General features: G+C 41.0%; 2 protein-coding genes across 2 annotated transcripts; both read right to left on the bottom strand.

Annotated features, from left to right (window-relative positions):
- Positions 1-393: 393 nt before the first annotated feature.
- On the bottom strand, positions 394-2,875 carry c1qtnf2 (C1q and TNF related 2). Its single transcript, XM_030062478.1, has 3 exons — positions 2,712-2,875; positions 1,505-1,762; positions 394-1,257 (listed from the first exon to the last, which is right to left on the bottom strand). Exons 1-3 carry the CDS (start codon positions 2,737-2,739, stop codon positions 617-619), a joined length of 927 nt encoding a protein of 308 aa, XP_029918338.1. The 5' UTR covers positions 2,740-2,875; the 3' UTR covers positions 394-616.
- A 1,503-nt stretch (positions 2,876-4,378) lies between these two features.
- slu7 (SLU7 homolog, splicing factor) lies at positions 4,379-11,057 on the bottom strand. Its single transcript, XM_030062477.1, has 15 exons — positions 10,898-11,057; positions 10,488-10,661; positions 9,149-9,302; positions 8,979-9,059; positions 8,675-8,839; positions 8,156-8,224; positions 7,421-7,552; positions 7,167-7,264; positions 7,008-7,075; positions 6,353-6,492; positions 6,047-6,208; positions 5,824-5,928; positions 5,640-5,717; positions 5,369-5,491; positions 4,379-4,923 (listed from the first exon to the last, which is right to left on the bottom strand). The coding sequence occupies exons 2-15, from the start codon at positions 10,640-10,642 to the stop codon at positions 4,744-4,746; spliced, it is 1,710 nt and encodes a 569-aa protein (XP_029918337.1). The 5' UTR covers positions 10,643-10,661; positions 10,898-11,057; the 3' UTR covers positions 4,379-4,743.
- Positions 11,058-11,629: the final 572 nt, after the last annotated feature.

Below are 11,629 nucleotides of genomic sequence, written 5' to 3'. Positions count from 1 at the left end.
TACTTCGTTTTATTTAATTTATAGCACCAAAACGTAAACTCATTCGTATCCTCCCTTTCCCGGAAATGTGTACCTCACAATTCATATTAAAATTATTTGTTTTATCTCAGTTCAATTTCAGCAATAATAGAGAAAAGTCCACATCACAGAAAATGGTTGTAAATCAACTAGTACAATGGATTAAACAAACAAACAAAACATCTGTTGCACAACCTTGCAGCCCCTCCAGTGTGCATGATGATGATAATTCAGTTGCTGCTTTACTAACAAAGCTGTAATGTTGAGAGAGAAAACAAAACAGAGTTACACCAGTGTGAAGGCCACTGCAGCCACAGCACATTGTTCCTCAGTATTACAGCTTTGTAAAGCTGCTCCACAGAGGCTGATGAGCTCTTTCATTTCCTTGTGTGCCACCTGGTGTCAGAACTTGAAACACACTGCAATTACAGTGTAGAGGCCTCTGATGTTGGGTGAAGCTATACATGTGCAATGCTGTATGTGTATAAAAAATATATATATACTGCAATATACATTTCAATTTCATAACTGATTCATGTCCTGTACACAAGAAAGTCATTTATGAAAACAAAAACAAACATAAATCTGGATGTAGGTATTAGCTATCAGCTCCAGCATTAGCTTTCTCGTCAGCCTTGTCTAGGTAGTCCTGGTCAGCGAAGATAAGGAAGCCAGTGAAGGTGCTGTCCGTCCAGAACGGGTCGAAGAACAGCCCGTTCTGCTCCGAGTAGAAGATCTGCAGCCAGACCTGGTCTGCACGCTGCAGGTGCAGAACAGTGGAACCAGACGCCACGTCGTGGTTCCCCGTGTTCGCATCGAATGTCTTGATCTTGTACTGGCCGTTGTGGACCAGTCCGATGGCCAGGTGCTTATTGGCTAGTGTTATATCATAGGTGAAGTAATAGACGCCGGGGATGGCGCAAACAAACTTCCCGCTGCTGGCGTTGTAGTGGTTCCCCTCATTCAGCAGGATGCGGCTGAAGCGGATGGGCAGACGCTCTTTAGGGTAGCTCTGGGTCACCGCCACAGAGAAGGCTGAGCGGGCTGCCTTGCCACAGTTACAGCCTCCTGGAGCTCCCTCCTCACCCCTGTCACCCACGTCACCCTTTTGTCCTCTTGTTCCAGTCACTCCTGGTGGCCCCCGAAGGCCCTTCAGTCCCCGAGGTCCGGCTTTACCAATCACACCCTCACGACCTTTGACACCCGGTTTCCCCTGATTCCCAGGCCTCCCCGGCTCACCTGACCACAAAATGATATCAGAATGACATTAGATATAGTCTGTAGTGTAGTAGACTAAAATTAAACTTTGCAACCACATTTTCACATATATCCAAATAAAAAATCATAACAGTCTAGCATCATAGTTTGTAAAATTAAAACAATGATAACAATCTGTATTTGTGCTTCACAGTTACCTCTAAATAGTGGTAACAGAGTAAGATGCTTAGGGTTAAAATGCTTAAGCAATACAACAAAAGAGACTCACCTCTCTCGCCCTTTACTCCCTTGTCCCCATCCTTCCCATCAAGGCCATCCTGCCCCGGGGCACCCATGGGCCCCATGGTCCCTGTTGATCCAGGGGCTCCGGGGTTCCCCGCAGGCCCCTGTGGACCTGGCAGACTGCAGACCAGCTGGGAGGAGTGGACGGTGATGTTGCGACCTTTCTTGAACGGGGAATATGTTGACTGGGGGAAGACAGCTGACAGGAAACAGAATGTCACGCATATCTGGAGCATGATGGTGGCTGTGGAGTTAAAGAAAGGAGAAGGAAATGTGTCATGAATTGTTTGCGAAGCTTTGGGGCTGGCCAGGTGTGGAGTATTAAAACATCCTGGTCAAGTGTTCTGTTACATTGCTGAAGGTTTGCTTCAGTAGAGGGAAACTTTCAGGTGTAAAGATCTACTGCACAGTAAAAAGTGGCTCACTTAAAGTGTACTCAGAGGAAAACCGTTCAGTGTGATGATTGCCATGCATTTCTAAAAGGCAGAGCGCAGGGCTGAAACTACAGTACATGCTTTTAATTTGTAGATGTGCACTTTTTTGTGTGATTAGAAGTTACACAATGAAGTGCACAAAGTAAAACCAGATGGGTCTTATCTTTGTTGAATGACCATTCACCATTCCTCAATGGGCCAGTTTACATTTGTCTGCTTCTGTTACAGAGAGAGACAAAATTCCCACTCTGTAATGGATGGGATTTAAAATGTGGCTGTGTAAAATAGTTTGGCAAAAACATACTTCAAGCTAAAGTGAAATGAATGACTTAAAAATAACAACAAAAAAGCTATAGACAGAACAGCTGCTTAATTACAGTAGCTTTATTAAATATATTTACTTATTTCCAGCATTGCTTTGGCTCATATGGAGCAGCCACAACCACAATGATTCAAATGTGTTTTAACAAAATACATTAAGAAATGCAAGAGTGAATGCGATTTAAAGGGTGTGTGGTGCTGTGCATGCATTCTTGTCTGGCCCAGACCAAAATGCAACAAAAATATGTGATCTTATGTCTGTGTATGTATGTACACTATAGACAACTGAGTTACTATGTAATTTGTCTCACACAATGACTGTTAAATAAGACATGACACTTTGAATTATGCATGCGTTGAATTCATGCAAAGAATGCGGCCCACAGCATGTTCCCATAAAGAAGACATAGCAGATATGGAAAAGAGCAAGGAACTTACCAGCTGAGAATTTATGACCCATGGGCATTTTTCAACACAATCCAGCTCCTTTTTCTACAGGGCAGCACACAAACTTTCCAACATGATTCTTGAATATTCGTGTGAGATGGCATTCTTCACAGACCATTTGCTAAGAAATCTGCAGCCCAGTGAATCACAGCGTCCATAACATCCGCCCTGTTTAAGCAAGCATGCTCGGCCAACAAATACTTTCACAGTGATGTAATTAAATTCAGCTCAGCGCAACAGTATTACACCCCTGAAACAGTGACATCGCTCGTTCACAAGCGCAGTATATTGGAAGATAGGCTATTATGTAACATTATATAATATTATGTAATATTCTTAAGATAAAAGGCATAATTCTGTTTTTATGTGAAACCAGTGGCAACGTAATTTTGTTCCACTTTGTACCTGTTTTGGTATATATGCAGAATGATAATAAAGAAATCTTGAATCTTAAAGTGAAATCATATACAGTATATTGAGCCACAATCCATCATAATAGTGCCCACTTTGCATAAGTTTCCGGAGCAGCTTTGAATTGAAGCCCAAGCCCCAGCAATTTCTCGAGTTACAGCTGCAAAATAAACATTACTGCAGATATCGAGTTGAGCAGCAGCAGATAACATTTCACTGTGGGGAGCAGCAGATGTGTTTCTGCTTAGCACAGTGACGCAGTGCCAAAAACTGATGGACCAATGAAAAGGTTTCAGCTGCTGGGTAAGGAAGTGCCTTGCATTTAGCAGTCATTCAACCTGAACCATTTGAATTCAGTGTTACAGTATCATTCTGGGAAGCGTCTGAGACAACTGGCAACAGAGGGAGCACATACAGTGGATGGGCCGCTCTGTGATATGTTGCTACAAACAACTAATTCTTAACTAATTTGTGTTCAGTTTGACTAATTTTCAAAAAGCAAAACTGAATTTAGTATTAAAGTGGAGCACCACTGCTAAAAATGATTCATTATTAGAAGCTAGCGTTTGCCAAAACACTGTATCGGGATCTGACTTGAAAGGAAGTAGATGTCTTTTCAACGATGACTAGGGTCAAATGCAGCCACACATCTTCTCCTTGCAGGTTATGATAAAAGTACAAAGTACACACCTATGGAATCCCTTACCATCAGAAATTAAATCCCAAACAGAACTAAAGAGGTTTAGTTTGAAAGTTAAACACTGGCTCAAGCAGCAGCAGAAATGTGAACATTAATTTCCTACTAAGCCATTGTCAACATAATAGCACTTTCCTAATGTTTAATGTCAAATTCAATTCATGTTTTTATCTGTAATTGACAACTGCAATTGTGTTTATTTATCTATTGTATTATTCACTGCATTTGTATCATTTATTTATTTATTTTTTCTGTATTCAGTATATCTCATTGTATTCTAAAAGCCTGTCCAGGGACAAAGACTGCAAATTAGCTGAAGCTAGACGTCTTATATACATCACATTTTCCCTTTTTTGTGGCAATGTTGTATGTATCGCCCCTGTCAAATAAATATTAAATAAATAAAAAAATGACAGGTGAGAGGCTGCTGCAAGCCTTAAGATACAGCACGACTCTTATGTTCCTCTCCAGATTGCTTCAACTTCTTGAGTCTAAAGACTAGTGAAGACTTTTTTCAATACCACACACAAAAAACAGACAAAAACACACCTTTAGCTATGAAATACATTTATTCCACCTAAAGCAGGTAAATTACAGGAATTAACGTGTTAGGTGTTCCAACTTTATGTTTGAATGTATCAAAAATCTAAAATGAACATAATAGAACTTTCTATTTTTCAAAAAATCTCAGGGAGTTGATCACATAAAAGCAAAATGTACACATGGCAATGAAAAACTACTGCGGGCCAGTGGGCCACAACGACAGAAAGAGGTGTATGCAAACTGAGTCCCAGCTGTACATGAAGAGCAAGCTGAGTTTAATGATGTCAGAGTCCGAACTATTTTCAGTTAAGCAAACGCTCTGGTACAGGCCTGGGGGGGAAGTGTAGCGAGGCTGTGAGGGCTGAGGAGAGATCACTGTCCCAGGAAGGAGGCCATGGGATCGTCTGGCCGGCTGCGCTTCATGCGGAAGGCTTCCATCTCCGCCTCGGTGGGCTCCTTCACCTCCTGCAAGCTGTTGTAAGGCCTCTTCCTCTCATCTAGCTGCATCATCATCTCCACCTGTCTCAGCCGCTTGTCCTCTGCCTCAAGCGCCTATAACGAAGACATAAGGTGGAGGTCAGATAGGTCGATAGAGTCCCACCAATGCCTGATATTTGAGGCCAATACCAATATTTGGGAGCAAAAAAGGACTTCTGATAATGATACATTTGTCTGATATTTTACAAATTAAAAGATACATCTGTAGCAAGGAATTTGGTAATTCAACAGTGGTAATAAAGGTCCTTATTGGAGACTTGAGTTGAACAATAACATGTTTATGAAGAACATAGTCAGCTGGAAAAACATTTTAATGATACCAGTTTTTAAATTATCTCAAGTGCTTTTCGGCAAACATATAAGCCAATATTGTTGGATAATCAGCCAGTCAATATATCAATCGCCCTTGACCTATTAGTTAAGCCAAACATACATACAGATAAGTTCAGACTGACTGACTGTTAGCCAGGTAACTAACACACACATACACCCACACTACCTTCTTCAGTTTCTCCTTCTTTTTCTCTTCATCCTCTGAATCACTGCTATCAGAGTCATGTTTCTTCTTGTTTTTTTTGCTCTTCTTTTTCTTTTTCTTCTCTTTCATCTTCTCTTGATGCATCTAATGATGAACACGTTGGACAAAAAGAGACATACAATGAAATCCACACAATGATAATAAAAGGCTTGGTTACGTTTCAGCATCATTGTTAAAAAAACAATTATAATCATTAACTAAGGTGATTTTAAGTCTTTCCAACATTACTCACTTCCAGCAGAGTCTTTGGCTGTTCTTCCTCTTCAGGTTCCTCCAGCCCCTCCTCAAATGGCAGACAAGCTGAGCTGGTCTACGGGTGGAAATGGAAAAAAGGAAGAAACAAAAAAGTAGGTCACATAACCTGATCTATCATGTGTGTCAAGGAGAACTTTTGTACATAACACAAATCTACTCACTGCTGTTTTAATACCAGCGTCTCCGGTACAGTAGCTCTGTTTCACCATGGAATGACAGCACTTGTATCCCCAGCAGCCGTCCCTCCAGTATGACCCCCAAATGCACTGCACACAGGAGAAGCAAAGCAGAATCAACAAATGAACCGAGGCTGTCACAGGGGCAAGGAGTCCCCACAGGACTCTGTTTGCTCTGCTGTCCTTAAGTTCAAGTTCAAGTTCTTACTGTGTGGTTGTTGATGAGAACATCTTCCTCATATTTGGAGCGGGCCACAGCCTTGTCAAGTCCTTTAATTACGGCACCGTGGCGAGAGTATTCCACATAGTCCTCTGTCTGGGCCAACAGCAACTCCCGCGGCGGAGCATCCAGATGCTCTTGGCCTCCGTACTAATTCAACACACACAAAAGTGAAAATAAATGTGATTCCATGATGAGTCAGTATCAACACATTCTTATCAGCCTGCTGCTATTTTGAAAAGACAAACAGTGGAAACTGTCTTAACTGGAGAAGAGCAGAAATCAGCTGCGTACCTTCTCTAAGATGCCCTCCTTCTGTTTTTCTTTGAAGTCCTCCTTCTTGACCTTATAGGACTGGTGTAGCAGCTCCAGCTTAGTGGGGTCAGCCTGCAGGTGCACCTCAGAGCCTTTTTCATAGGCCTCCCAGGCAAACACTGGCACACAGGGCATAATGCAATGACAATCATTACAAGGGAGAACACAGGTGAATGTTGCATGCCCTATCTACTGCTCCTGCAAACCCTGGTTTAGTTTCCCTGATCGCATCTGCTTCACTGTATTCCATGTAATGTTTCCCCTTCTGAGGCCACATACATCTAATTTAGCGGCCATGTGAATAAGGGCGCCAAGGCACTAGTTAGTAAAGTGTGTTTTCCTCTAGACTTTTATGAAATTTGAGACACTATACATGAATTAGACACCATTGTATGAATGCCAAAAATTCTTAACTGTGATCATGGGTATTTCATTGCTTACAAGCAGTACTTTATGGAACACTGGCCAGCCAAAAATGACAGCAAAGAACATCCTATAGTGCTACTGTAAACAGTATTAACAGAGACAGTCTTTAACTGTAAAACATCAGGAAAAGCTGAATTCCAAATCTGGAGAGGCAAGCGTTCAAACCTGTGGAGGAGCAGGAAAGATGGAAAGTCTCTCAGGGACTTACACTGTGTCTGCGCCATGGTGATCGTGTCTCCACTATAGCGCACAAAGTTGTCTCCAGCGTACCCGACTCTGCCAAGTGGAAAAGATGGGAAATTGTTTCCAACTGAAGTCAATAGGCAAGCTGAGTCATCAGAAAAAAATTAAAATAACAGTAACTTACTCATCAGGGTTCATGCCGGTGTTAGAGTATGGGTTCTCCCTCATAGCTCGGGTCTTGGGGTCGTAGTACGCCGAATTTGGATCCAGATTCCTCAGGTACTAAAAGAACCAGACGTGAGAAGCAAACTTCAGATTATTGCACATCTAGGTCTATTAGCAGTTTCACTTCTCTGAGCTTTTTAAACAGCAGCAAAACTGGCAGTAAAATACCACAACATTGACAACAGATCTGCACAGTCGTGTTGTGCCTCTTACCTTTGCAATGTCTTCTCTGATACGCAGATTCCTGACAGTGATTCGTCTCTTGGAGTCAAAGTTCTGACCGGGCATGTCGATGTCATCAGCATATTTATCTTCATCCTCATCTTCGCTATTGTGTTCACGCTCCTGTAGAGAAAGACAGGGTGACGAGAACATCCAAAAAAGTATTTTCATCTGCCTGACAAGGTCTGTCGAGGATTCTACAATCACTGATCAAACTTCTGCACAAATCTAGGCAAGATTACAGAGATCTTAGCTGATGCAGACACAGTCAGCCAATATTCATTCCTGCTGGTTTCAGGAGGAACTCTACAGAGGGGAACATGCAGAGCATTTCAGGACACTTACACACACAGGCAAACCCCCATTAATCCTGCCTTTTGATCTGAAGTGTTGTTGACAACAAAAGCAAACTTCTAGTTTTGAAGAGCCCCAATAGGCTGGCTTCATCCCAGATGAGAAAATTACAGCATTTCCTGTTTTCATTCAGCAGCAGTGAGCCACTACAGCAAATGTGAAAATGTGAAATAAATATAATGTACCATTAAAGTTATCTACAACTAAAATAAGTGTGTTGTCTTAATATAATGACGTAATGATTAAGATTTTGTAAAAAAAAAAAAAAAATAATAATTTAACACTAAAACCTCAATGTGAAACATAAATTATGCCCAAACACTGAAATTATATTGTTAATTATTAAGTACAATGGTATTAGTCCGTACTTACAGTTTGGTCCATGAGTTTTCCCGAGGCCAACTCATCCTGGAGCCTATGTGCCTTTAACGTCCGTTTGGCCTGTCAGAGACGAAGAGATGTACACAATCAGTCATGCAGTAAATTAGGAGGCAGCTAACGGAAATAATTGTGTTAAAAGTGTTTTGACCATGAAGGTAAAATCACATCCTAGCTTGCTTTCTTTGGTCCAAAGCCTGTGGAAAACTTTACTTTGCTGCATATTTATATTCAGTCTGTTTAGGTTCATGCTGCCCTATTTACAAGCAATCCAGAGCTTGTAAATAAAAGTCAGACAGACTCACAGGAGGCTTGTTTATCAGATGTCAACATTTCTCTCCTTACACACGTAAAAATGTGAGTTTCGGTGCTGCCTTGAAGTTCGTTTGGATTAGGTTCTCAACCCCTACATCACTATATGCAGTTTGGCTGGAAGAGATCCAAGATCTGCATTTTTCACGGCACTGCTTTGACCTGCCTCACACTCCCTGAATGTACCACTTGATCGCTTACCAGATCTACTTTGGCGTACTCCTCCACAATGCGCTGGTGATCTTCAGGGTCATACCCATTCCAGCGATCCCTCTTCCCATCGTAGTCCAAAGCCAGCGTGACCTGAGAATGTTCATCTGGAGCTATGCCTGTGCCTGTGAACTTTGCCCCCACTTTTCTGGGCCTCTGAGACAAAGAAAGGTGAAGGTCAGAGGTGAAAGTGTATCAGTAACATATACAGTAAACTTTTTACATACGAATTTGTATTTGTGTGGAAGTTACTTTGAAAGATATGACATTAGTTTAGATATTTTATCTGTTATACCTCCATGCAGTCTTTCTTCTTGTGTGTAAAGGCACCGCAATTCTCACAAGCACCCTTACGGAATTTCGTGGTGACCGATTTCTGTTGAGAGTCAAAATTTTACTTTTAAATTCTTTTTTTATATATAAGAGTAATTAATTGATTGCTTAAGTGTCTGTCGGCATGCTCACCTCCTGCACCCCTCTCTTATACCATTCTCCAATGGCTGAGAACTGCTTTTGTCTTTCTTGTTGTGGCCTCTGGTGCTTTAAGGTGGGCCTTTTGGAAGGGTCAATGTACCATGGCACTGATGAAATGTACTGTGGGATGTGAGGGTTAATGTCCCTGGAAAAGAGAAGAAAAGCACAAATGAATAGTGATGCTGTTGTGACCATTCTGCCTCAAGCCAACACAGATAGTAATGTGCACCTCTAATCCCTGCAGAATTGACTATAGGAACACTCTACTGTTCTGGTCTCCTAAAAAAATATACATACAGCTCAACTCCAGTTACTTCAAAACTCAGCTACTTGTGTGTGTTGACGAGGACCAGAGAGAGAGCAAACATTACACCAATTTTTAAGTCTCTGCACTGGACCCTTTTTCTGGTTTATAAAGCTTTTAATGGTTGTAGTCCTACCTATTTACCAGATTTGCTTTTAGCCTATGAACCCTCAGGTCTTCTGGTAAAGATGAGAGCAAAAACCCACGGTGAGGCATGAATTTATTACTACGGTCCAAGACTCTGGAAACGCCTCCTTGAAGACCTGAGGGCAGCAGAGGATGTTGATATCTTCAAAAGTGAACTCAAGACCTACCTTTTAGACTTGGCTTTTAACTCAATTTTTGTTATTAATTCATGCATTTTAGCCTTTTTGACCTCTTGGTGTATCCTTTTATTTTTTGGATTGTTTTGTTTTGATAACCAGGTGCTCCATTTTTACTCACTTCTATACATGTCCTCTCTTTAGGTATTTCATTATTTTATCACACACTCTTAATCTTTCATTTACTTTTTATCTACTGTTTTAAGTTCTTGTTTACTTACTTATTTGTTTATTTTCTGCTTTTCAAATCATACTCATTTTACTCCTACTTTTGTATTTTGCTATTTTCAGTTTAATCTATTTCTTGTTGGTCTTAAACCTGCTTCTAATGTTTCCTCATTGCAAACTGATTAGATTTATGATAGCTTTTCCTCAGCTCCTGTTTTTATTGTGTTTGTTTTGTTTTTGGAGGGGAGTGGGAAGGATTGCAAACTGATTAGATTTATGATAGCTTTTCCTCAGCTCCTGTTTTTATTGTGTTTGTTTTGTTTTCGGAGGGGAGTGGGAAGGATGGGGGTGGAGTATTGTTTAATTCAAGTCTAACTGTTTGATTAATACAGCAGCAGCTTCATTTTGGATGTCAGGGGTTTGTCTGCTGGTCTGTAATGTGACTGTCCAGCTTTGCGACCCACCGGTGGGGAAATCATCAGGAAACGTTCTCCCTCATCAGGTAGTTAAGAGCATCCACAACAAAGACACTTACTTTCCCTCCTCGTCCACCTCAGCTGGAGCATTTCCCAGTTTCCTCTGCTCCTCCAGCTCCTTCTTCTTCCTCCAGTCCTCCCTGGTCATCTTCTTGGGCTCGTCCAGGCCCACGATGCCCTCGGAGCCGGACTGCGTCGCTGCCTCCTCCGTCATGACCGAGTCTGGCAGCTCACTGTTATTTACAAAAACAACATCAGGCTATTAAAAACACGGGACCGAATATTCACTTATATAAAACACCGTCTAACAAAAATTATTCCGTGTTTAATAACTTTCTCTTGCTCGTTTTCTACAAGCAGCTCGTCAGAGACAGAGGCTAACGTCGGCTAACTTCCATCAACACGAGATGTAAAAGTATCATAACCACGGACTAATACACAACTTTTATCAATTACTGGTTTTAATTACCTTATCAAGATCCAAAAAATTAAAAAAGCTTGGTTTGTGGTTCCTTCGTAAAAGCAGTAAAGGTGTATACGTCTTGCTTCGTTCTAGTTGTGTTTTGAGTACACAGTCGCCATTTTACATTACCTAACTACGTCACGTCGTTTCTTCCTCTGTGGTGTCGCCACGGCGCCGTTGGAAATAGCGACATCTACTGGACTCCAGCATTAAATTTATTGGAGCTTGTGATTTAATTCAGTATAAACGCTGACAATTTTTATCTAATCAGTACTGTTCTTCGTTGCAGTGAATTTCAGGCCCGTTGTTTCATCTCTGTTTTTCATGATAATTATTCTTACACCTCAGAATTTAAAATTTCTCTTTTTCTGTATCATAAGAATTCTGGCTGAGCAAAGGACAAAACCAAAGGTGATAGGCTACCTTGATGCCGTTATTGTGATGATATTATAAACATATATGATAAACAATCTGTAGTGTGGATATGATGACTAAGTAGGTAGAGACAAATAACTGAACAGCTAGAAAGATGTAAAAACTTTGCACCAACTTGCTGTGATGGATCCTTTAAAACCAGGTAAAGATAAGAACTGCATAATAATAAGCCTATATTATGATATCCAAAATCCCACACTACACCTAGTCTCATGCAACAATATCTTGATATATATCTGTATCTATCCACATATATAGATATCTATCTATATCTATATCTAAATATATCTATATATATTGATA

The sequence above is a fragment of the Myripristis murdjan genome, chromosome 10, assembly GCF_902150065.1.
Source record: "Myripristis murdjan chromosome 10, fMyrMur1.1, whole genome shotgun sequence".
Classification (NCBI taxonomy): Eukaryota; Metazoa; Chordata; class Actinopteri; order Holocentriformes; family Holocentridae; genus Myripristis; species Myripristis murdjan.
The sequence above is the reverse complement of the archived record's forward strand: the minus strand, read 5'-3'. Positions and strand labels throughout refer to the sequence as shown.